This window comes from Lynx rufus, unplaced genomic scaffold (assembly GCF_022079265.1).
Source record: "Lynx rufus isolate CCGP_SWC_20201006 ecotype Redwood Valley unplaced genomic scaffold, mLynRuf1.p SCAF_15, whole genome shotgun sequence".
NCBI lineage: Eukaryota > Metazoa > Chordata > Mammalia > Carnivora > Felidae > Lynx > Lynx rufus.
Window position 1 is genome coordinate 22,910,955 of NW_025814829.1, and position 13,365 is coordinate 22,924,319.

Sequence of the window (13,365 nt, forward strand, 5' to 3'; positions counted from 1 at the left end):
GGTAGAGGTGAGAGGTGCTGCAGAGAAAGAACCACCAGGATGGTGGCTGGTAGCCGGACGTGGGGGATGGGAGCAGGTCAAAGATGACCCCCAGGAAGAGACGCAGCCATTGACAGAAAGAGGGAGAAGGTGCAAATAAGAGCCAACTGCAGGGAGGACAAGAGCTAGATTTCAGAATCCCTATACCATGTGGCCCCACAACAGCACCCGGGGTCCACAGCTGGCCCAGGCATCGGCTGAATACCCTGCTATCAAGAACAGCATCCCAAGCCCCTTTCCTTTGAGCTCCAGCCTTCTTCCTGGGGAGCCCTGGCTCCTACAGCTCTCAGTGGTCCCAAAGTTCCAACCCCCAGCCCCACGAGACCTCTACTTACAGCTCCTCCAGGAAGCGCAGGTGGTGGAAGAGGCCAGGCTGCAGCTCCGTGAGGTTGTTCATGCTCAGGTCTCTGCATGGAGAGAAAATGCGAAGGGAGCCGTGAGCTGCCCATTGGCCCCAACCCGCACTGTCCAGCACCAGACGCCCACAGAGGGCCCCCACCGTTCCCACAGCCCCCCCAACACACACACACACACACACACACACACACACACACACACCATGCCATCTAATTCCAAAGCCAGCCTGGCCACACACAGCAGGTGCGTTCGTTAAGAGTAAGCACCGGGGGGCGCCTGGGTGGCTCAGGCGGTTGAGGGTCCGACTTCAGCTCAGGTCATGATCTCACTGCTTGTGGGCCCGAGCTCCGAGTCAGGCTCTGTGCTGACAGCTCAGAGCCTAGAGCCTGCTTCAGATTCTGTCTCCCTTTCTCTCCGCCCCTCCCCCACTGGTGCTCTGTCTCTCTCTCTCTCTCTCTCTCTCAAAAATAAATAAACATTAAAAAAAAAAAAAAAAAGAGTGAGCACTGGGCTGGGAGTCAGGCCTTCCGGGTTCATATGGGCATTCCCTCCGCGGTTTCCAGTTTTGCCCTCTGCCTCTCTCCTTCCTCTGCCAGACTCCCCCAGGAACGGCTGTCGTTAGGACTCTGAAGGAGGCTGACCTTCCGGTAAGGGGAGAAGCTGGAGAACAACTCATAGAGTTTCAGAGCAGAAGGGAGGGGCCACTGAATACAAGTAACACCTCAAGCTTTCTTTTAACCAAAGGGGAAACGGAAGCCCAGAGATTCCTGACATTACGATCTGTAGAGCAGGTTCATGCAATATTCACGCACTCATCCCTGCAGTGTCCATGAGGGTTCATCTTTTTTATTCAATCCCAGAACCAGTGCGATTTTGCTGCCCTCTGAGTTCTCTGTCAGCCACGTTCCTGTTAACTTTCCTCCTGCAGACTCCTGCCTTTCTCTGGCCAGAGGACCCGACCTGGAGCACATTCCAGAAGATGCCTAGATTCCTGAGCCGTGGGATGCAGATCCTGATCCCTCCGTGGATTCCCACCTTGGATCAGTCCATCCTCCCCATATTATCTGAGAGATCCAGTGGGTGGTTTCAGGGTCACCGTCCTCTAATGATGCCTTGCACACATGCAAGGCCTTCTGTGTCAGGCACAGGCTAACCTTTAACCAAAGAATTCCGCGTAATTCTTGCAACAGCCCCAAGGTAGACTCCATTGTTATCTCCATTTCACATTCAAGAAAACAAAGGAAAAAGCATTGAGCTTTGGAGTCAAAAGGCCCTGAAGTGGGGGCCCCTGGGTGGCGCAGTGGGTTAAGCATCTGACTCTGGCTCAGGCCATGATCTTACGGTTAGTGAGTTCGAGCACTGCATGGGGCTCTCTGCTGACAGTATGGAGCCTGCTACTTGAGATTCTCTCTCTCTTTGCCCCTCCCCTCTCTGCCCCTCCCCCACTTGTGCGCATGCTCACTCTCTCTCTCAAAAATAAACATTAAAGACAAAAAATGTTAAAGGCCCTGAGGTCAACTCTCTCCTCTACTTACCTATCAGATCTCAGGCTCTTAACCACTATGACCTTCCGTTTCCTCATCCATAAAAATGGGATGAATCACACTAAACTCCTAGGGTCCTTGTAAGGATTAAATGAGCCAATGCTTACAGACTGCCTAACAAATAGTACATACACAATAAATACGCCTTCTTCTCTCCGTCTGTCCCTCAGTGATCTGTGGGCAAGTGTCCTAAACCAACAGGTGGAGGGGGGTGGGGGGAGGAGGTGGGAAGGAGTCGGTGCCTTCTTTGTTGGCCCTGCTCTGTTAGCATTTCCTTCTTGGTTGTGCCTGGCTGAGTATTAATGTCGGAGTACACGCGTGTGTCTCACATTTGGGTTCCATCCTATTTCAAACTCTTAACAGCTGCTTCTCGCCTCTGCCAGCACCCTCCCTGAGGGGTATAGATGTGGGCCCAAAGCAGACCACCGCATTGCTGGGTACCGCCCCCAGGCCTTCCTGCTGCTTTCTCCCTTCCTTAGGAATGCACTTTTGCAATCAAACCTGAGTGTCTCCATTTTCCCCCAAGAAATGAGGGCGCTTTCTGTGTGTGCTCAGGAAAGCAGGCTGGAGATGGTGGGGAAATGTGTGCTTGGGAGCTCGGTTCCAGTCTATAAAAAGACTGTTTAGTCTCAAATGTTTTATCTTTGATAAAGCCTGGCCTCCGGACGCCATGTCCTCTGAAGAAGGAAGACATTCTGTTCAGAGTAGAGCCAAGGAACTGGCAGGCTGAGCTCTGGGATGCTTCTTGTCCGCAGCTCGCTCCCCGCTCCATGTGGGGACAGGAGGGCCATCCCTGGGCCTGCCCCATCCAGAAAGACGGCTAGGCAGAAGGTGTTGCTGGGGTGCTGATGGTGCAGAGCCAAGAAGGGTCTTTGGTGGATTTCATGTCAGAGTTTGGTTCTCAGGGTGTTTCCAGGCTCCGCCAGCCCAGGGTTCCGGCGGAGAGGTAAAGAGGGGTGCACCGGACCGTGGCCAGGGAAAGAATGGCGAGGCCCACGGAACCTGCATCTGACTGGACTCCTCCCCCTCGCGTCCTGGGCCTGGCTCATTCTCAGCCAGGCAGGGAGGCACAAGGTGCCACAAAAACGATTACCTCTAAATATTTACACTGCGCACTTCTGGACATGTCTCCACAGGAGCGGGAGCGGGAGTTCAAGGAGCACACGGGGCATGTGACTCAGGCCTCATCACTCAGCTGTCCCTCCAGGGGCCGCACCTCAGAGGCTCTGATGTGGTTCCATGCACCCACCCCACGCCCTCCGCCCCACCACCCCGACTAGCGGCCTCATTGTTCTCCCCTGGGGAGGAGGGGGCCTGCACCCCCCCTGCCCGCCCCCACATCCTGCCCAAGACAACACATGACCCAGCTGCAGGGCTCTGTAAGGTGGGGGGGGGGGGCTCGGGAGGGTGGATTTCAAATTCGGGGGGGGAGCTCCATTCAGACCTGGCCCTTTCACAGAAGGCAAGGGGTGGGGCTGGTGCCCAGGAAAGGGGAAGGAAGAGGAATGTGGCAGCTGAGAGAGGGAGGTGCAAGTTTCAAAGCCGAGATCCTCCGATGCCACAGGCCTTGGGAATGGCGAAGGGCCCTGGCAAGAGGCGCTGGGCCCTGCTTGGCGTTAGGGTGGTGGCGGGGCGGGGGTGGGGGGTGCCTGGGCCGTCTCCGGGAGGGAGTCACCATGCAGGAACTCTCAACACAGGGGTTGTCCTGTGCAGTGGTGGTTCTGAGATATGACTTTCCTGGGGGCTCAGCTGTCCTGGTGCAAGCCAGAGAGCACATTCAGGCCATACTTGCACCCAGGGGAAATAAGAGGGCTTCTGATCCTGGGGGTGCCTAGGGTTTGGCTGTGGCTGCATTTGCTCGGCTGTATGAACTTGTAAGCATCTACAAGGGCGGGGGCACATATTGGGCTCATGAGTTCTTGGACGTGCTTGTCTTGTAGGGTGCTGGGCATGTGTGTGCCATGCGTGTGAGGACACACGTGTGTATCTGTCCGTGTGCACATTAGAGTATTGTACTGTTAAAAGTCACAAACTTTCTCAGAGCATCACATGTTATAAAGATAGAAATTCTTTGGGAGAGGGGCGCCTGGGTGGCTCAGTCGGTTAACCATCCAACTCTTGATTTTGGCCCAGGTCATGATCTCAGGGTCGTGGGATCAAGCCCCCCACATCGTGCTCTGTGCTGACAGCATGGAGCCTGCTTGGGATTCTCTCTCTCTCCCTCTCTCTCTGCCTTCCCCTCCCCGCTGTCAAAAACAAAACAAAACTTTAAAAAATGTTTAAAAATAAATAAAAAAGATATTCCTTGGGAGAAACAAAGAGCCTGACTCAAGTCTCACTCCTGTGGTTGGAAAACCTTTCTTGGCTGTGTGACCTCTGGCAAGCCCAGTTCCTTCTCTTGGCTTCAGGTCCCTTCTCTGGTCTATCCCAGCGTGCTGTTGGCCCCAGGAAGGGACACAGGCTGCTCGGTGATGCTGTTTGGGGGTCTAACGTGTGGCTGATTGAGATCCCCATGCCTACTCCACTACTCTCACCCCATCGCTGCTAAAAATACACACACGTGCACGCACGTACGTGCACACACACACACACACACACACACACACACACACACTGCAGCTCTACAGAACCGGCTTCCTGGGCGTGTGACCTGTGTGGGTGTGCGACCTGTGCAGTCGCACAGACACCCACACTCAGAAGGGTCCGGCTTAGTTCAATTTTCTCCTGTTGTCATTTTGAAATCCTTAATACGTTTTGAACAAAGAGGCACCACATTTTCATTTTGCAGTGAGCCCTGCAAATTGCTTCTCTCAATCAAAATGCCAAGGGATTCAGAGAATGGGTTACAGCCCCATTCAGAAGTTTTCTTGCGGTATCCAGAGGGGCTATATGTTCTTGTAGCTGGACACAGCCACGCGTGGGAGGGGGGAGTGGGCAGGAGAGGGTCAGTGGGGCGAGGCTGGCAGGAGGAGGAGGGAGGGGAGAGAAGTGAGGGGCAGCCCTGGGCACAGGAAGTGGAAGTTTCTGGCTGCACTTTAGGAAAATGTTCTCAGAGCTTTACCCTGTGAGGCAACCGGACCACCCAAGGAAGCTGGGTGAGGCAGTGTCACCAGGGAGACAAGGAACAGGGTTTGATAAGAGGGAGGATGCTGGGGAACTGAGGGGACAGAGAGCAGCAAAACCGGAAACTGGAGGGGGGTGGGGTAACAGGAGACCCTCCCTCCCCCCAACCCCACTCCCCCCCCCCCCCCCGGAAATCTGGCTGATACCCAAGGGCGCTGGCAAATTGTTCTGTTTGCATTTTTCCTTTGGGAGAAGAAACAGAGAAAGGCGAAGCCCCTGGGTTCTGCTGGGACAGGCCTGGAGGACTGTCCCCACCTGGCTGGAGAAGATGCCCAGGAAGCTGGGCCCCCTTTGGTGTTGTCTCCACTGTGGGCTAAGGTTGCCTGTCTCTGCAGCCGGGGAAAAGGCGGGTAGAGTGACCAGGAGACGAACCCCTGTTCCCAGGCATGGCTACGCCCCAAGGTCACCTCCCTGATGAGGGCTTGCCCAGCCCCCTCAGGCAGAGCTAGTGTGGCACCCCCTGTGCGCCTACAATATTTTGTCCACACTCCCTCAGCGATGATTTCTGAGCTCCTGCCATGCACCTAGCACGGCACCCGCCTTCATTATTACCCCAGCACAAGGCTAATTAGCTGCGTGATCCTGGCCATGCCACTTGACATCTCTAAGCCTCCATTTTCCCATCTGGGAAAGGGGGCTAATAATAGTACTTGCCTCACACTAGTTGTAGTGAGAATTACCCGAGTTACTAAATGGAAAACATAGTACTTAATAAATATGCCTTATTAATATTCCACTCATCCAACTGAATTATAATGATTAGTATATAATGACCCATAGGACTATGAGCCTCTTCAAGGCGAGGACTTAATCTTAGTCCTCTCTGTATCCTCCAGTCCTAGCGGGACACCTGGCAAATAGGAGTGTGCAATAAACATCCAAAGACCGCATGACCAATGGAGATAGATGACGCGGCCTTCCCCAGCTTCTCTTCCGGGGGCTGACAACCCTCGCTCTCAGGGAGTTCTTCCTGTTGTCTGATTTGACTTTCTCCCACTGCTCTTTGAGGGCATACCCTCTAAAAAGAACCTAGTCGGTGGTTAGTTCCAATCTGATGCACCATCCATGGGACCTGTCGCTAACAATGTTCACTCGTCTCTTAATTCAGCATCCTCTAGAAAAGGCCAGAGTGGGGCCCTCCTCCGAAGGATCCCTCAGACACCTACAGTGGACCATCAGGTTTCTCTTTGGCCTTTTCCCTTCAGGGCAACGGTCGGGGGGTGGTAGGGAGCAGGACAAGCCAGTGTAGAAATAGCCCAATGGGGAGGGGGTTCCTTCCCCCCGAAAAGGGCCAGGAGATAGGCTGGCTGCCACGGGGACCATCAGGTGCTCAGAGAATACTTGCTGAATTCTTCTGTCAACAAGAGAGGCAGGTGACAGGGTGAAGAGGAAAGAACACGGAATCTGGAATCAGGGAACCTGGTTCAATGAGGCCAGTACCAAGGTCTCTTCCAGCCCTACGGGTCATTATTTCCTGACTGGCTGCGGTGCTCTGGACACAGTGCTAGGCAGGGGACAGAGACAAAGCACAGGGCAGGGTCTGGGCCCTGGAGGAGTTTACAGTGTTGCTGGGGAAGGATTGTTTACTCACAGAGTAACAACAAAAAACCCACATATGTACTCTGCTTTGTGGTTTACAAGCTGCTCCTGCAGCCACTATCCCAATTAAAAGTGTGTGTCCAGACTCGAGACTAAGAGAGAAGCACAGAAGGGGGATAGGGTAAACCAGGCTGGCTTCCTGGGGCAGAAATGAGGGTGGGGTGTATATGAGACATGAGTGGCTTGCAGAACTGAGCTCGGAGCGGAAGGCATCCAGAGAACGCCCCGAGTTACACAGTGGGGGAAGGGGTTCGTCGGCAGGGAGGACCGGACTGGTCATTCACTGCGGGGCTGTTAGCATCCCTCCTTATGCGGGTAGCATCTCCCAGTTGTTGCGACCCTCCAGAACACCCCATGCATTTCGAAACACCCCGTGAATGAAAGGTGCTTCCCTCTTCCTGCGCTCGATATCAGTTTCCAAACGAGGAAATATCCAAAGCTGGACAAAGTTACCTAAGGTCACAGAGCAAGTTAATGGCAGTGAGAACTAGGTCTCCTAAGCCCCAGGGCGATGCTCTTTCCACCCCACCACATTGGTCTTGGGTTTTCTAAAGCAGCGTTCCCTGCCCAGTTGATTCCCCTAGATGGCACCTCCTTATCAGAGATGACGTGGTACTTGCTGTCTTTGAGATTCTAAGCACACTCGTTAACACAAAGTTCTCTTGGATTTCTGCAATTTTCCCAGATTTCCAAACAAGGGAGTGTACTCCAATCAGGATAAAGTGTATCTGTCTTCATACACATGACAGCACAGCACATTCTCTTAGGCTTTGCACAAAGTGAGAAAAGTGCTGTAGTTTTAAATAAAAGGGCTATTGCTTCATCGTGTCATGTTCTGGCTCCCTTGTTTATAACAACCATGTCTCCCAGCCTGCCTGGAGTGGCAGGAGGGCAGGGAACGGAGGCGAGTCGTGGACAGTAAGAGAGAAGCTGGAGAGCTGGACGGGGAGGTCCTGGCACCTGGACTTGGAGCTCATTTGTAAGGGGAGAGAAGGTCCCCTGTGGTTGCTAAGCAACGGCCAGGCTTGCTCAAGTCAGACTGAACCAGGGAGATACAGGAAACCCAGAGCATCATCGTCAGGTGACCCAATTAATTCAGGTAGGGTAGGGAGGGATAAGGGGAAGGGAAGGAGACATTTTTAATGTTGAGTTATTTTTGAGAGAGAGAGAGAGAGAGAGAGCACAAGCTGGGGAGGAACAAAGAGAGGGGGAGACACAGAATCTGAAGCAGGCTCCAGGCTCTGAGTCGTCAGCACAGAGCCTGATGCGGTGCTCGAACCCATGACTGTGAGATCGTGACCTGAGCCGAACTCAGACACTTAACCGACTGAGCCCCCCAGGTGCCCTGGGCAGGAGACATTCTTAGAAGTCAGGTGAGAGAAAAGTAGAAGGGTTTTTTTCATTTGTTTGGTTTTTGGTTTTAGTTTTAGCCCTGGGTGAAAAGACCACAGAAGTCAGGTAATGTCGCTCCGGGGTAGCAGTGCTATTTCATCTGTATGGTGTAGGTCTCCTCAAATTCTGACGGCACAGCCAGGAGGCCAGTGTATGATCCCTGACCCCAAAGAGCCCAGTCCAGTTGGAACAAGGACAAGACCATGGACAATTACAAGCCTGAGTGGCGAGTGCTGGGACCAAGCAGCTGGAGTGTCACAGGGCCTCCTCAGACTAATTCGTACAGCCTTTTGACTCTGGTTCTCAGAGGGTTCAGTCACAGAGTTGGGCCACACAATCCTGTCCTAGACTACAAACTGTCATCTCCTGGTCTCAGATTGCTCATTCATGTGCCTGGTCTCCCCACACAGGCTGGGAGATTCTCCATGACTCCCAGTTACCTGTGTTTGTCACACACACAGACACACACACACGCCGTCGCCACCACCAGCTTCAAGGTCCATTTTCTATGCAGCAAGGATGGCTGGGCATGCCATGGGCAGACCCTGGCCAGGAAGACTGAGGAGATATGTAAGACAGATGTGCAGGAGGAGGGTAGAGCATAAACCTAGCAAGGGAAGGCAGCAGTGGCTATGCATCTGGGGACCTGTCCACTTAATCGGGTCAAGCTCTGGTCTCCACTCACCGGCCAGCATCTTTTCTGGCCCTTATTCTGATCTCTGGCTCCATCTAGAAGGGCATCATTTCTGTACGTGGGAATGTATGGGTGACTTCTATCTGCCCTATCAGACCGGAAGCACCTTAGAGAGGACTGTGACATCCCATCGGATAAGGCCTCCCTGCGGGGAAGAACTATGTGTCCCTCCTCAGAACCGGACATCCCTGAGCTCCCCCCCAGGGCCCCCGGGAGAAGGGCTGGGTGGGGTGGGGAGCTGAGGAGGCACAGGTGGGAAGGACTAGGGCCGCCAGAGGGCGGGAGTCCCCTTTGTGTGCAGACCACAGCCCTGAGCCCTGTTTGTTTAGCTGAGATCCTGCTGCGTTTACCCTTTATTTTACCCGATAAAGGGGCAGGGTGTGTCTGGGGGTGGAAAACAGAGGAAAGGCCCCTCTATTCAGAACCACATTCCCTCCCCTCCCCCCCCAACCCTCACATCCCAAATGGAAGTTTTCCTTTCACATTAGGATCCCTTCCTCCTATTCCCAACCCAGCAACTCCACTTACCTCCATGGACAGACACAAGAAGGAGCACCCAATTGCCACCTACCCCCACCCCGGCCAGGGGCAGCACCAAGACCCTAGTCAGGAGGCGTTCGAAATCGGACCCAGTCCCAGATTCAACCTGAATCTAGTGGGAGAGAGCAGAAGCCAAGCTCAGAACCTCTGCTGTGACAGACACTGTGCCAAAGGCTTTACAGACCCATTTTACAGATGAGACCCAGCAAAATCAAGATCCCTCTGATGCCAAAGTCCCAAATCGTGTCCAACCCCTCCCCTCTGCCTCTCCAGCTCCCCTCTATTTGAATGCCTTTCAATAGAGCTCTGGCACATCCTCGGTCTCATTTCACTTAATCCTTTTATCAAGCCAGGGAGTGAAGCATTATTCATTCCCGTTTTAAATGAAGAAAGGAGGACTGGGAAATATTAAGTTACTTCACATCTACTCACACAGTTAATAAAGGGCAGAGCCAACCCCCCACCGTTTTGCTCTGTTGAACCCAGCTGCACACAGGAGCTGGTGCGCACTGCGAGGCAGCTCGGTCCCCCTCGGGCACTGGCAGCATGAGCCCCTGGGGCTGGAAGGGCCCGGAAGCAGGGCCAAGGCCGCAGGTCTGGGAACAATGCAGAGGGATGAGGGTCTGCCCAGGAGGGCCCCACCCCCTGGGAAGTGTCTTGCTCTGAGTCTCACTCCCAGGGGCTTCGAGCACCAGTGGAACTTTCTGGAACTCAGCTCCTCTCCTCCAAGCCCACCTGGGCTGGCTCGCCTCACCTTGCTGTTGCTCACCACCAGTCGGCCACGGTGGGGGTGGGAGGGCAGTCCTGCCATCCGGAGCCCCGTCAGGCCCCTGAGGTCACGCATGCCCGGTCCCCAGGGCGATTCCTGCCTCCTTCTTGCTGATTCTCTCCTGTCCTGCTGCCTGTGTCCTACATTCTGGCTTGTGCCCCAACAACCTACTCTCTTCTCCAACCCCTTACCTGTTTGGTTCATCAGACTTGTAGAAAGACTAGATACAAGATCTAGATCTAACATCCCTGCCCGGCAAGGAGTCCCTCCCGAAGTCTAGCCTCCCTCCGTCATGCTGCAGTTGAACTGAACAGAGTTCCGCGCCTTCCATTAGGGTGTAGTAGTTTGTGGGCTGCAGTGTCAGCCTGCCTGAGTTTGTGACTTGGCCCCACCACCTACCAGTTGTTTGACATTGAAAAAGTTACCTTTCCTCTTTGAGCTTCGGTTTCTGCATCTCTAACGTGTTATGTCACGGTTTCTCTTACGGGAATTGTGAGGGTTGCGTGAGAGTGTCCTTGTGTGTCGGGGGTAGTGGCTGTGCCTCCCAAGTGGCATATAGATGCTAGTTAGCACCTCCCCCCTCCCCCGCATTCAACCCCCAGAGCCCTGCCTCCTGGGGGAGCAGCACAGTAGGGTCACAACGGAAATGGGGCAGGGAGGCGGAGAGGGGGAGGGGGAGGGCATTCTGGGTCAGCCCTGCCCTTAGGAGGCACCAGCTGCTGCTTCTCTCTGATGCTTCCAAGTGAGTGCCACCTGCCCCAGCCCTGATCTTCGCATCCTTTGATCTTCTGATCTCTGGCCAGGGTCCCCCAGCCAAAGGCATTCCTGTCTCCCAGGCCTCCTCCAAGGAAGAGCAAAGGGCTGGGCTCCTTCCCCTTCCTCCAAGCTCCTCCCTCCTCCCTGTGGTGTGTGTGTGTGTGTGTGTGTGTGTGTGTGTGTGTGATCAGGACTACCACAGAAGCCCTGGGACAAGGTAATAGCCAGGTTCCCTCTGAGGTGGTGATGTCGGGGAGAGGGGACATGGAGAAGGGCTGGCCACCGACATGCCGTGGGCAAGGTGCCCTGGGCTGGACCGGACTCTGCTGGAAAGATGCCTTCAGCCTAAGTTCCTTGTTCCTAGTGCCCTTGTGTGCAGAGCCTCGCTGAGCACGGAGGAGGCATATGTGTGCCCGTGTGTGCAGACAGGGAGGACACCGCAACCTGAGGAGAGTTGCAGGACCACAGACACAGCTGGACAGAGCCTTGGACGTTAGTGCTGGAAGAATCTCAAGTGCCTGAGGATCAGGAGAAAGCCTGGCCTGTGGTGGCCAGCAGGGACAGGTTGGCCATTAGAAAGTGGCCTGAGAGCTTTGCAAAGGGGGGAACTGGGCTGGGACGCTGAGGATGGCAGTGAGGGCTGGTACACTAGGCTCCATGGTGGCCCCTCCAAAAGATGTCTGTGTCCTAATCCCTAGATCCTGTGAATGTGACCATACTTAGTGAGGAAAAGGGTCCTCACAGGGGTAATTAAGAAAAAGAGTTTGAAATGAGGAGAGCATCCTGGATCATTCGAGTGGGCCCTTGACAAGTGCCCTTATAAGCCACACACAGAGAAGAAGTTGATGGGGAGACAGAGGCAGAGATTGGAGTGATGTGGCCACAAGCCAAGGAAGCTGGCAGCTGCCACGAGTTAGAAGAGGGGTGCGGTGGATCCTCCCCTAAAGCCTCTGTAGTGAGTGTCATGCTGCTGGCACCTTGACTCTGGGCTTCTGGCCTCCAGCATGTGAGAGAATCAATTTCTGTTATTTTCAGCCACCCGGTTTACGGTAGTTTGTAATAGAAGCCACTGGAAAGTATACAGTAAATAGTCAGAAGGGTCTCGGGATACTGCTGGTCCTTGTGGCCCTGCTGCGGGCTTCCCTGCCCCGTCCCTCTCCTCCGCCACTGGCCTCCCTCCTGATGCCACAGACGAAGCTGGTGACCCTTCCCACACCTCGCCTAGGAAACTCATCCTGACCCTGAAGACCCCACCGCGGGATCTGTGACCCAGCACTTGCACTCCTGGGTGTATAACCAACAGAAACACATCCATATCCTCACCGATGCCTGGACAAAACCACCGTGGCCGCGCTATCCATAATGCCCCACACTGGGAAGCGTCAGGCTCCCATCAGCAGTAGAATGGATGGAACGTGCTGCGTTCTCCCAAAGCAAATACATGCGGCAGGTGAGTGTGAGTGACTTATGGCTGCAAGCAACAGTGTGGCCTGGGCAAATCTTCAAACACAACGAGGGAAAGAAGCCACATATAAAATAGCGCTCTGTTTATATAAAGTGCAAATCACAGGCAAAACTTACCTATGTTGTTAGAAATCATGACAGCGGTTACCCTTGTGGGGGCAGGTAGAGACTAGAAGGCATGGCAGGTGGAGGGCTTCTAGAAAGCTGTGGACATTCTGTTTCTTGTTCTGAGTGCTGCCGATGCCAGTGTATTCAGCTTGTAAACATTGACCAGGTGACAGGTAGTCTTTTCTGCCCTGTATATTATTCTTTTTTTTAATTTTTTAACATTTATTTATTATTGAGAGACAGAGACAGAGCATGAGCAGGGGAGGGGCAGAGAGAGAGGGAGACACAGAATCCGAAGCAGGCTCCAGGCTCTGAGCTGGCAGCACGGAGCCCGACGCGGGGCTCAAACTCACAAATTGCAAGATCATGACCCGTGCAGAAGTCAGACACTTAACTGAGCCACTCAGGCGCCCCTGCCCTGTATATTATTCTTAAATAAAAAGTTAGTTTAAAAAAAAAAAAGAGAGACTCATTCTGGAAAAGACTCTTCCTCGAACCTTAAGCTGACTAAGGCTTCCAGCTCTGACCCTGGCTAAGAGTTCCCTCTGGATGCCCATGGTGTCTTGTCAACACTTCTCAACTTTCTACCTTATTGAATTTATTTTTTTTTTAATTTTTTAACATTTATTTATTTTTGAGACAGAAAGAGACAGAGTATGAACGGGGGAGGGTCAGAGAGAGGGAGACACAGAATCCGAAACAGGTTCCAGGCTCTCAGCTGTCAGCACAGAGCCCGACGTGGGGCTCGAACTCACGGACCGCGAGATCATGACCTGAGCCGAAGTCGGCTGCTCAACCGACTGAGCCACCCAGGCACCCCTCTACCTTATTGAATTTAAATCAGAAATTTAGTTCCATGATTCATTTTCATCTGTGTATCCCTAGTACATTGCCCAGGCTCTGGGACATAGTAGGTGCTCAATAAACACTCGCCGACATTTGTTGGCATGGCCAAGGGCTTTGGTGTTCTCATGCTTCCC

The 13,365-nt window shown here is 53.7% G+C and overlaps 1 protein-coding gene across 1 annotated transcript in view; it reads right to left on the reverse strand.

The window, feature by feature from the left end:
* The window catches only part of LGR6 (leucine rich repeat containing G protein-coupled receptor 6), a 118,364-nt gene that overhangs the window by 90,732 nt on the left and 14,267 nt on the right, over nt 1-13,365 (reverse strand). The window contains exon 2 of the mRNA XM_047077254.1: nt 375-446. Coding sequence (XP_046933210.1) covers nt 375-446 — 72 coding nt within the window. The remainder of the gene's footprint in view (nt 1-374; nt 447-13,365) is intronic.